This window comes from Oryzias latipes, chromosome 17 (genome assembly GCF_053564925.1).
Source record: "Oryzias latipes strain Hd-rR chromosome 17, Olatipes_Hd-rR_3.1".
Taxonomy (NCBI): Eukaryota; Metazoa; Chordata; class Actinopteri; order Beloniformes; family Adrianichthyidae; genus Oryzias; species Oryzias latipes.
This window is the reverse complement of record NC_136253.1, coordinates 28379127-28391932: the sequence shown is the minus strand read 5'-3', so window position 1 is coordinate 28391932 and position 12806 is coordinate 28379127. Positions and strand designations below refer to the sequence as shown.

The following is a 12806-nucleotide window of genomic DNA, read 5'->3' as shown; positions in this document are numbered from 1 at the left end:
CTGATGAGAAACATTCTTTCTGTTAAAAACAGAATAATCAAAAGCTAAAATATATATATTTTTTATTATTGTATTAAAGTGGTACCCGATGTAGAAAGGTAATTTTCTATTTTAATTATTACTAGATTGTTTTTTATGGCAGTATATTAAATAAAACAAAATGATAAACTGAAAGAAAAAAACGGATTTAATTTTTTTTTACCGTAAGCATTTTATTTTATTAAAAATGTTTTAAGTCGATTTGCTCTGAATTCAAGTACAGTTTGACAGTGAATTAGAGTAAGTGAATTTTCTTTAAATTCTATTTACCTAAAACTTGTTTAGTTTGTTTTATTTAGTTTATTTAATTCCTAAGTTAAAAGAAGAATAAAAAAAATAAAATGAATCAACTGACTCAACACCCCATACAAATGAATTAAACAGCAGAAATAATTAATTGTTTTTTTTTACTATGAATTTACAGCATCAACTCTCAATTATGAAAAAGAAACCTTTACTACTCAATTCTACACACGAACTGTGACAGGTTGTCAGTTCAATTACAAGTTTCACATGGCCGATGTTATAGATTTTTTAAATTAAATTAATTAAATTACATCTGTACTGATCGGTTCTTTGAAATTTTCCTCAGTCTCTTGTATAATTTGTGAGTTTTTTTCTAATTTTAAAATAATTTTTTAACCAAAGAAGAAAAACTAACTGCTGCTTAAATTGTATTCGGGAACTACTTGAACGTTTGCATTTTTCTTTCGTAAAAAAAATTTAAGATAATTCAATGATTGTTCTTTGCAGTTTTTTTTTCGGAAATACAGTACATGAACATAAAAGGCTTGTCGAAAAATATATCACAAAGTAGACATAGTCAGTTTAGGCTGATTTTATTTATGTTTTATTCAAAGTAATAGTTGCTCCTCAACTGGACATGCACATATAATTTAAAATAATTTGAGATATTTTAATAAAAGGATGCTTTTAGAAATTAGTTCCCAGGAGTACTCATTAAAAGTATAGTGGTTCTGATACCATTTTTTTCTCGCACTGCTGCTCCCATTGCCACAGGGTTCATCATGTTGTGAAGTCATGCTGGAAAAACGCATCCACTCCTGGCCTCGAGGTTCAAGGCCGTAAAACAGAATCAATGGAGCTACTTCATTCCTGTCATGTTCAACGCCATATGTATTTCTTGGAGCAGCTACTCAACAGCCATAAATCTCTCTTTTTGTGTTGAGTGATGATTGGAAGGCTAAACCCCTTCAGTCCTAATTTTTTTATGTTTCCTTTCAACACCTCTGCATACTTTCTTCTCATCTGCCTCCACCTGTCTCTTTGCCAGGAGAGCACCTGCGCATCTGTCCTCAGGGTTACACCTGCTGCACTGTTGAAATGGAGGGAAGCCTGGCATCAATGAGCTGTAAGGAGATGGAGGGGTTACTCAAAGATGCTGGTCGCGCTGTGCAAACCTCACTCACTGGACAGCACAAAGCCTTTGATGGTGAGTTTTACATTACTAAGAGGATGATACGGGGAATAAATTAGGTAGTTACTTTCAGAAGAAAAGCTTAGCATGCCTGCATATCATGAAACACGAAATCATACATTTATCCACAGCGATGAAAATATGTTAGCCGTTTTTCTTAACTTCGAAGCTTCAAAAAGGATATACTTTTCTGTGACTGCTTGTGGTTTTAAATGTGGTCCTTAGGGGTGTAACGATGAATTGATTTAATCAATTAATCGATCCAGTCAGATCGATCTGTCTGAGGCAAGTTGTCAATCAAATTGATCTGTACCATTATTAAATTGATCACATCAAATATCAAAATCACATCAATATTGGGAAATACCATTTGGCTTGAGGAACAGTAAGTACCATCACAGCGGACAAAACACTTATAAGCAAAGAACACGCTGCAAAAAATGATCAAGCCATCCTTATAGTCCAATGTGTTGAAACACTGAATTTAGCAAAGACGTGACCATGCAATGTGTTAGAATATTTTAATGATGTTACATTTGTATTATTTTTATGAGGAAAAACAACAGTGGAATGAACTAACAAGTGAATGGATTTACCATTAATTCTTGTTACTTGTACACATATTTAATTTACACTTGATCATCTTGCAAGAAATACAAGGAATCTGGAGAAGTTCACCTGCACTGTTCAGTACCCAGGGATTTATCTCTGAGTCACACTAGTTGAATTTTTGGCTAAAGATTTCCTGGATCGATTTTGGGTCAGTGAATTGGGTAGTTCTAAATGAACCAATATTGACAATGAAGCACTTTGTGGTAATTTTTATAGGTAAAATGCTATTTAAATAAAGTTTGACTTGATTTGATAAATTTTATAAGCAATGACAAATTATGGTATGATATGAATCACTGTTAATATGAATCATTACCCCCCCTAGAATTTCTAAAACATTAAAATGATCCTGTTTGTACAGATTTTAATTTAAGATTTAACTTCTTTATGTGCCTAAATCCTTAAACCTGTCTACATCCTATCAAAAACTGGATAACTGGGATCAGATATATGCAACCTGACTTATCAGTTGAAAGTCCTGGTCTACATGTTGTAGTTTATTATCTGATTTATTTCAAAGAACGTCCATGTATAACGATACATACATACTTAAAAACTTGTTTCAAAACCCCTGCTGATCTGTTCTTAATAAATGCAATGGCTCAGACAGTGGTAGCACTGGTTTTGCAGAGGTGGGAAAAATATTTCTACACAAAGATATCACATTGGGGGGTTGTGTTTAGGCCTGGAGAGGGGTCTCTTTTTTTAATTTTCATTCTTAGTTTTTATATTATTTATTTTTATTTGTTTTAGTGTAAAGCACTTTGTGTTATGTTTTTATAGGAAGAGTGCTTTATAAATAAAGTTTGATTTGATTTGATTATTGTTGCTGTACGTTACCTCTACAGGTAGATAAGTGAAATCTACATGTATTAATCTCAATCCTCATAAATGGAAATTTGCCATTGTCAGCTACTAGACATTTTATTATCCTGTTGACGTATTACTTGACAAATCTGATAAATGAAGAAATCATAACGATTTGAATAACTTGTGTCTCTGTAAACTGATTCATTGATGTATAGTCATACCACAAGTAATGGACACAAGCTGCCATAGGAACTCTGAAAAAGAACCCAAGTAGGAAACAGGTCTCACCTTTTAACCCACATGTCTCGGACCATCTATTATCAGGCATCTAGTGTCTGATAAAAAATACTACACCCTACCACACCCCGTCCTCTCCAATCTGTGTTAACTCATGTTCATGTGGCCCTGTGGTTCAGGGATCTTTTTGACAATTCTGACATATATGGTACGGTATGTCAGCTTTACAAGAAAAAAGTTACTCAATATATTGGCTTTAGACCATTGCGAATTTAGCCTATTTACATTTTAAAGAAACATGTCTTTGTCTCAATGCGTTAAATGTGAGAAAGGGACTTTTTGTGTTTAGTGGAGCACTAAGGCAATTATTTGTGTCTAATGACTTGCGCCAGTTAATAGAAGGTTATCTCTGTGCTCCTCTTCTTCCCTTTTCAGCCAACTCATGACAATAGATCTGTCAGCTGAGGCTCTGAGGCTGGCTAGTTAGCCTGACCTTTTCAGATCCCAGTGATTAGTGAGGGAGACTTGTTTGCTTTTCTTCCGTTTTTTTGTGTCCTTTTCTTTCTCATGGCCTCTCCTTTTAACTCTGGTCACTATTGCTGAGCCAAAGAGTTACAGTCAGTAGCACACACACCCAAACACACTGTGTGCAAAACTGTAGCCTAAGAATCAGATCATTTTTCTTTAGATGTATGCCATCTTATGGTTCCTGAACTCTTCTATTCAGTAGAGAAGCATTTAATTTATCACAGCTGGGCGATCAAATAACATTGAAATGAAAAACACGGATATTTAAACAGCACTCAAATCCAAACTCTGAAAGTTTGTAATTTACTTTAAAAAATCCAAAACAAATGACATAAAAAGCAAGTGACTTATGATTACATTATTCAGAACTTGTTTCTGCAATGACGCCTCAGATTTGTTTTTATAAACCAGCTGTTGCTTTGAATAAAAATAAATAATTAAATAAACTCAACTGGAATGCTTTTTATTTTAGTCAACAAATCCGTTTCACAACTTTCTCTCATCTTTTATTTTTTTTATTTTTTTTTACAGTATCGTGTCATACCTTAGCAAATATTAGATGGGAATTGCATTCCTGACAGAAATGACATGATGTGATTCAGAGTCTAAAACCTTTTGCATCCCTTAAGAGTGCTGACCAATAGAGGGATGTTAAATGGACCATGATATGCCATGTGGCAAGCAAATTGGCTGCAACTCCTATGCTCACTAAAGACAGTGCTTTATTTCCTGCTGTTTGAAGGTAAAAATGGACACTTTTAATACTTAAAAATAAAAGTACTTCAAATAAAAAGTCATTTACGGTATGTGTTGAAGAGCTGGTGTGAATACATTTCCAACCAGCCAAGCTTAAAAAAATGTTTGTTCATTTAGCCACAGGACCGTGAAGTGACATTTTACCATGTTTCCAGTCCCTGCACATCTGGATGTATTTAGCTGGGTGTGGGCTAACTAGTGCCATGTGACTAAGTGCAGGGTGTTACTGTTCCAACCCAGTAAGGCCAGGCCTTTTAGAATCCAGGAACTGTGGAAGAAGTCCCAACCAAGCCACAGATTAGAGGACTAGCATTCTCTCATAAAGCTGGCTATGGGCCTGAGAGTGTGCATGCTGTATGTGCATGAACCACCAAATGTGTGTTTATCTGTACATGTAAATGTGTAATTTAGCATGTCTTATTATGTCATGTGAATGACTCAACAGTATTTTTCTGTGTTTTCTGAATGTGTGTAATTTAGACAGTGAAATAAATAGCAAATACTGTCAGGTTAAGCTAATTTAACCCTAAAACGAATCTAAAAAGGGAAAATGGTTACAGATACAGTGGAGAAGAAAAGGTCAAGGAGGACACAAAGAGTGATGGCACCAAATGGGACTGCTTTTCCCAGCCAGGTGCGAGACAGACAAAAGCTCTAAATCTGACAGGTCTGGATTTTTGCCCAGAGTTCCAAAGGTGACTTCTGAAAATGTGATTTAAAGCCCATGTTTTATAAAACAAATTAAATCAGCATATGCTGCAGCCTCTTTTCTCCACATGCTCATTTCCCCCAAAAGGAAACGATGGGTGTCAACATTATACAGTAAGTTCTTTTTGTCTCCCTGTAGATACAATAAAACCAGAGAGATTTACAGATTTAAAGATTTAGTTGTCATGAACTCATCGTTAACTCTAAGCCATAAGTTATGAGCTATGATAGCGGGAGGCTCAATATTCAGATACAAAAATGACTGCAGTTTTGATAACCTAATATAACTTGACCAAAACAAAAAAGCTCCAAAACTCAAAAAAACAATAAAGATTTAGTATTTCATTAGAGAACATAGTTGAACCAGCAACGGGAAATAAACCAAAACTAGGTATAAAATTTTAAAACAGAACAGAGCTGAACATGAATAATGAAAACAGAGAAGGATGCCTTAAATCCAGTTTTCCTAGAGAGAAAAAAAACTATATCAAGTAGAATCAGCTTTTTGACTGGGTCCTCACATTGTGACGTAACAACGTGAGGAACAGCGCCTGCACCATCCCCAGGCTAACACACACTTTGTCCTCGGAGCTAGCGATGATCAGCAAACGCCTTCCTTTCAAATGCACTAAATGCAGTTTCATCTTTGTAAAAGTTTGGATGTTGTTTGTTTTAGTGGGAAAAATGCAGACTCTAGGTCAGGGGTGGGCAATTATTTTAACTCGCGGGCCACATTGGGTTCTAAAATTCGATAGAAGGGCCGGACCACAAGCAGATGCGTGGAGTGGGAATGATATAACACGGAACGTAGATGAAAACACTTGGATTGAAAATTATTGTCACGATGCGTGGTGGCTCGAGAGCCGGTAGGACCCAGATGCAGAGGCGGAGGCACACGGTTCAAGGACAAGGGGGTTTAATAACAAACAAACAAAAGGCGCTGCCGAGCAGGATCACAAAGAAAACAAAACTTACTGTGGCGTGGCTAGCGACATGGAACGTGAGCGTGACTAGAAACATGGAGACATGAACACCATGACAAAGGGTAATGGACCAGCACAGGAGGAAGGCAGAGACAAGACTTAAATACAGACAGGGCAGACAAGACACAGGTGAAAACGATCAGGGCAGATGGGGACCAAAGGAAGTAAAACTCAAGAAACAAGACAAGACCGAAAACCTTTCAAAAATAAAACAGGAAACAGAACCAAACAAGACAGAACAAGAACCAAGACGAAAAACAAGACACAACAAACTCAAAACATGACAGTACCCCCCCCCCTCAAGGAACCGCTCTGAGGTTCCAAAAGTCAACTAAGGGGGGGCCCCGGAGGACAAACCTCGACGGGCATAAGAGTCGAAAGAGTCCGGAGGACGGCCGGTGGGTCCGCGCCGGCCGGCGAGGCAGGTCCGGAGGACGGCTGGGGGGCCGAGTGGTCCGACGAGGCAGGTCCGGAGGACGGCCGGGGGTCTGAGCGGTCCGGCGAGGCAGGTCCGGAGGACAGCCGGGGGGCCGAGCGGTCCGGCGAGGCAGGTCCGGAGGACGGCCGAGCGGTCCGGCGAGGCAGATCCGGCGAGGAGCCAGGCGTGGAGTCCGGCGTGGAGTCGTCTGGCGTGGAGTCGTCTGGCGTGGAGTCTGGCATGGAGTCGGGCATGGAGTCGGGCATGGAGTTGGGCCAGCAGTCGAGCTCTGGCGGGTGGGGGCAGGAGTCGAGCTCTGGTGGGTCGGGCGTGGAGCTGACTGGAGGGTCAGGCATGCCCTTGGAAGCGGGGACCGGTCGGGGTTCAGGCGGCACCCCCCTGGGAGCCGGAACGGGTCGGGGTTCAGGCGGCACCCCCCTGGGATCCGGGACGGGTCGGGGCGCAGGCGGCACCCCCCTGGGAGCCGGGACGGGTCGGGGTGCGTCCGGGATCACCACTGGACGGGGCTGTGGTGCGTCCGGGACCACCACTGGACGTGACTGTGATGCGTCCGGGACCACCACTGGACGTGGTTGTGGTGCATCCGGGACCACCACTGGGCGTGGCTGTAGGGGACGGCGGGGACGACGGCGACGAGGAACCCCCCCTTCATGGCGAGACGGCTCCCAGAATAGTCCGGGCGGCTCCCACCCCAGGGAGATGATGCAAACTGGGCCTGATCAAAAACCCAATAAGTCCGAGTCCTTTCTGCTTCCTGGCAGTAGGCCTCAAGCAGCATCATGTCCCGCTCCGCTGGGTCCAGAAAAAATGGCTGGTCCATTCTGTCACGAGGCGGGGTGGCTCGAGAGCCAGTAGGACCCAGATGCAGAGGCGGAGGCACATGGTTCAAGGACAAGGGGGTTTAATAACAAAAAGCGCTGCAGAGCAGGTTTACAAAACAAACAAAACTAGCTTTGTCATGGTGTTTGTGTCATCCTGTCTTCATGCCTTGTTTCATGTTTCAAGCCACGTCAAAGTAAGTTTTGTTTGTTTTGTAAACCTGCTCTGCAGCGCTTTTGGTTATTAAACCCCCTTGTCCTTGAACCGCGTGCCTCCACCTCTGCATCTGGGTCCTACCGGCTCTCGAGCCACCCCGCATCGTGACAATTATATTCGAAAACAAAAACTTTTGTTTACATTTTAGACCTTTTTTTTTTATTGTGAAGCCCTTTGGTACCTTCAAGGAGTTGTAAAGTGCTGTATGAATAAAGTTTCATTCATTCATGATCCTTTTAAAAAAATAAATAACATTATTTATGAAATAAAGCTGCCATGACCAAATAACACAATGATTTTGAAAGAAAGAAATTCAGAAAAAATATACTGATAAATAAAAAAAAAAACACAAAAAAAAACAATAAATAGTTGATCCCCTCCCGTCATAATCCTAATTACGATTTAGGGCTGCAGCTCCTCACGTCTCACAGTTTGCGCAGCTGCGCTGTGTCCTGCATGTCTGTTTCTCATCCAGTAATATTGAAAAAAGCTAATTTCTATGTCTTCTGCTGCAGCTAATAGTATATCTGCGTTACCTTTTCAACAGTACAGAGTCCCTCGTTTATTGCAGGAGTTATGTTCTAAAAAAACCGTGATCGGTGAAATCCATGGAGAATAATGATTACAGAAGTGTATGGCAGTAAAACTCCTCACTTTTCTCACACAGACATGAACATTTTCACCCTTTTCTCTTGTTTAAATTCTCAAACCTTCATAGAAATTAGGTCCAGGATCTTAGAAGGAAAATAAAGACCTGATCGATCACAGATTTCTGATCTGAAGAGCTCCGCGTTTCTGTACAGGAGACACGGAACGAACTGACGAGATTGATTGACAGGGTCTCCAGCCAATCAGGACACAGAACAGGGTGCGCTGTTTTAAAAAAGGCAGCATAATCGCTCTGAAAGAATGAGCTGAACTGGGAAAGATGAACTGCTACATAGAAAGGAAAAACTGTCTTCTGTTCTGTTTGACAGAGATTTTAGAGGGTTTCAGGTTGGAGCACAGACTGCAGAAGGCTGGAATAAAATGTCACGTCTTGATCGTGTGGCCAGATTAAAAAAAACAAAACAAAAAAAAAACAAAACATGGGTATTTGATATTATTCAGTGGGCTGGACCAAACATGGAGGCGGGCCGGATCCAGCCCGCGGGCCGCAGTTTGCCCACCCCTGCTCTGGGTTGATGTCATGAAATGGGCGGCACCCACAAGGAGGGAAAGCCAGTGCCTCAGAGATTAAGTCTTCTTACGTCCGGTTAGGAAAATGAGCTTAGGAAAAACAATTGAATTACAAGTTTTATGACCTGTATTAACTAAAGTAATTATCCCAAACAACTAAAATTGCTCTCCAAAACATTTTGTGCAATATAAGTTGTCTGGAAACTTGAAAGGCAATTCAGAGGGTACCACTTAAGGCAGGGGTCGGGAACCTTTTTGGCCAAGAGAGCCATAAACGCCACATATTTTAAAATGTAATTTCGAAAGAGCCATACAATAATGTGGTGTCTCTTTCCCACACTGAGGCACGGAGGCTTAACCTCTTTTAGGGTTCTTTATTCTGGTTACTGCAGACCACAACAAACGCCGTACAATTAATTCAGCAACTCTTAATCTCTCCCGCCGAGACGACATGCTTCTCCCAACTTTATATTCCCTCACTGCAGCCTCAAGCCTCCCATTTCCCTTATTTGGCCCATAGCTGAACCCCATTGGTCCAAACTACCTAACAACAGGCTGAGCAACAGAACTGAGGGCCAATCAGATCTCTGCTTGAAGCGTTCAATGAACTCCAGAATTTATAACGCGACCCAACAGCCACCCAGTCCAACTCAGTCCGCGACAATATGTTTAAAACTAAATATACAAATGAATATGTGCATTTGATGTAATTTCAACATTTTTAAAGTACAATAAGTCTGTGGATTCTTTTTAATAACATCGTTATGCTGTTGCTAATAAATGATGAGTATTTCTCGTGGTAGTTTTACTGATGGTCTAGTCTGGTTGATAGGTGGTGAGTTTCTGCTTCATGCAGGCGTTGAGACTTCAAACGTGATCGTAGGTTGGTCTGAATGTTCTGTAGATATGAGAAAGACTGCTCACATGCAGATACGGAGCCAGACACACACTCACACACTGCAGTGAGTGACGGGCAGCGGGTTTTACGTTTTTATAATCCCTGCGCGATTCACCTACTGCCGGTCCCCGCAACCTCCCACCCCCACCCCATTCTTTCTTCCTCACACATCCCGTCCCCGCAACTGCGCGCTCTTTCTCAGAGACGGGAGCGCGCAGTTTTAGGCACGGCAATTCACAGGTTTCCGGGTGGTACAAACTCTGTGAAATAATAGATAATAGTAAAGTGATAATGCTGGCGCAGATTTTTCTCTCCAAGCAACGATACTACTGCGCGCCTCTGGCATCGCATTGCGCCCGAGAAGGACTGGTCTAATGAAAAAAAAAAAAAAAGTATAATTAAAGATTTGTCTGCGAGCCACATGTGACCATCAAAAGAGCCATATATGGCTCGCGAGCCATAGGTTCCCGACCCCTGAGTTAAGGTGTATTAAGCAATTAATGCCTACAGAAGTAATACTTTTCATGGATTTACCGATTGGCATCATAAACCTGAACTCCACAAATTCTTATTACTTGGAGTTGCCACCAGTGACACATTTGATATCTGTATCCCTTTCTAAACAGGGACGTGGGACTGACTTGATGAACTCCTCCTCCTTACCACCCACTTTGTCTTTTCTTGCTTTGGGGTCACCTCTGATGATGTCAAGCGAGTTAAGGGAATTTGCTCCCATTGTATGGTTCATGTTATCTGCATACAAATCATGTTGATGGGGATCTACACTACCCTGACCTAATTATACCAAACTCTCAATACAATGTAAGAGGGGTGGGAGGATGAAAACACATTGACATATCAAGAAAGTATGTTTTAGAGTAAAAAATATTGGTACTAACTATTTTTATTGAATAAAAAATTGGTAAAAAAAAGAAAGAATGGAGATAGTGATATTTAGGAGTGGAGTAAGCTTGGATAGAAAGAACCAAGACAGACAATAGTGTGAAAAAGAGAACCATCTGGATAGAAAAGGAAGAAAGAGACAAGCGTAAATTGTCTGTAATAGCGGCCAGAGATTGGGAGAATTAAAGAAAGTAGATCACAGCCTTGTCCAAGAACCTGTTGTTAAAAGGCATGCATTGTGTAATGTGTTGGCTTGCTTATCAAAAAGGACAGTTGGATAGCATATATAATCTTTTTAAGGGTTTGGCAGTGTTTGTACATGTGCAAAAGTGTTATCAATGAAGACTCAGTCTGACTCAACAACGTAATGGCTCCCAGATCAGCATTTGTACACATTTACAGCATTTTTCTTCTTTTCTGTATGTGCTGTGGTTATTTACTTATCTATTTATATATATATATAAACTGTCAATGGGGAGGATAAACAATAAGTTAGTCTGACTCTAGAAAAAAGAAAAACTCCACAGAATTGGTGCCCCAACAGCCCAGTCTTGTGAAATGAACTCTAATGTTTGGTACATGGAAAGTCACTTTACTAAGTGCGAAAGAGCCTGTGCATAAGGCTATGCGGTAGTATTTAAAAAATATTTGGTCCATGTATAATGTGGGCTCTGAAACCCAACTTAGCAGGGGTTAGACTCTCTTCCTCATGGGAGTTTGTGTGGGTTTGCTTATAACCCCCCTTCAGCTAAGCTTAGATGTGTTGATGTTCACCGAGAGGGTCCTGCACCTCCAGGTTTGGGTTGAGTCTCTCACTTAGGTTTTGGATTACTGCCCAAAGTCTTCGGGAGGGATACTATAAAGTGCTCCGTTTGGACACTCGTTGTTCTACTGGAAGACTTCAATGGTCATATGGACAATGACTGGTACATGAAAGGGCTTTATCAGACAAAATGGTCTATGTTATCTGCTTTGTTTTTGGACTTCTGTGCCAGTTACAAACACCATATTCAAGCACAATGATTATCAGTGCATGGGGCACCAGGAGGGCCTGAGGAGAAGGTCAATGATAGACCTAGTAGCTGTCATCTGACCTTTGGCCTTGTGTCTTGGAAACAGGTAAAGAGAAGGTGTCATGATAATGTGGGGGGTGGAACCCAGATGCTGTAACCCAGAACAAGGACAGGTGAGTTTAGAGGTAAGAAGAGTTTTATTGTTTCTCCAGATGTGTAGTTGTTCGTGGCTGGTGGTGACGTGGACGAGCCTGATGGCGTGGCTGGAGGGCTTAATGCGGTTGGCGTAGGCTGTGGTTTCTTGTAGGCTTCTGTGTAGCTGAGAGGATGATCCACGCTGACTTCACTCTTGGGTGGTTGAAGATCCTGAGACAAGGAGCAGAGGTTTAGAGCGAGAACGAAGCATAACATAAAGTTTCTGAGCATGACTTGGACCAGGGCTAGTCACCATAAGGGGTAACGAACTGGCGATGAACTGTGGAGAGGAGTCTCCTTTTAAGCAGCAGCAGCAGATGATGATGAGAGTGGAGTCAGCTGGTGGCAATCAGGCAGAGAAGCAGGCAGAGCTGGGAGGGGGAGGAGTCCGACAGGCAACATGACAGTACCTCCCCCCTAACGACCGCCTCCATGCGGTCCGGGACGCCGATCCGGGTGGGCCCGGTAGAAGTCAGAAATGAGGGAACGGTCCAGAATAAGGGAACGGGAGACCCATGAGCGTTCCTCTGGACCGTAACCCTCCCAGTCCACAAGGAACTGGTGCCCACGACCCCGGCGGCGGATGTCCAAAATCCGACTGACCGTGTACGCAGGAGCGCCATCAATGACCCGGGCGGGTGGAGGGGAAGTGGAAGGCGGGCAAAGCTCGCTGTCGACCACAGGCTTGATCTGGGAGACGTGAAATGATGGATGGATCTTGAGTGCCGCAGGAAGCCGGAGACGGACGCAGGTGGGACTGATGACTTTGTCAATGGCGTAGAGACCTATGAAACGTGGGGCGAGCTTGCGAGAAGTAGCATAAATGGGAATGTTGCGTGATGATAACCAGACCTTCTGTCCTGGGAGGTACGTGGGACCCGCCACCCGGTGACGATTAGCTGCCCGGCAGTTGATCTCCCTGGTGCGGAGCAACGCCTCCCTGGTCTGACGCCAGATCTCCTGGCAACGTTGAAGGTGGTCCTGAACAGAAGGAACAGCGAGGTCCAACTCATGAGACGGAAACAGAGGGGGT

At 42.1% G+C, this 12806-nt stretch overlaps 1 protein-coding gene and 1 long non-coding RNA gene across 2 annotated transcripts in view; one reads left to right on the top strand and one right to left on the bottom strand.

Moving 5' to 3' along the window:
- Positions 1 to 12806, top strand: part of gpc1b (glypican 1b) — a 72548-nt gene that overhangs the window by 38283 nt on the left and 21459 nt on the right. The window contains exon 3 of the mRNA XM_004079229.5: positions 1334 to 1492. Coding sequence (XP_004079277.1) covers positions 1334 to 1492 — 159 coding nt within the window. The remainder of the gene's footprint in view (positions 1 to 1333; positions 1493 to 12806) is intronic.
- On the bottom strand, positions 11757 to 12200 carry LOC111949020 (uncharacterized). Its single transcript, XR_002875042.2, has 2 exons — positions 12027 to 12200; positions 11757 to 11944 (listed from the first exon to the last, which is right to left on the bottom strand). It is a non-coding gene; the product is annotated as an uncharacterized LOC111949020 (long non-coding RNA).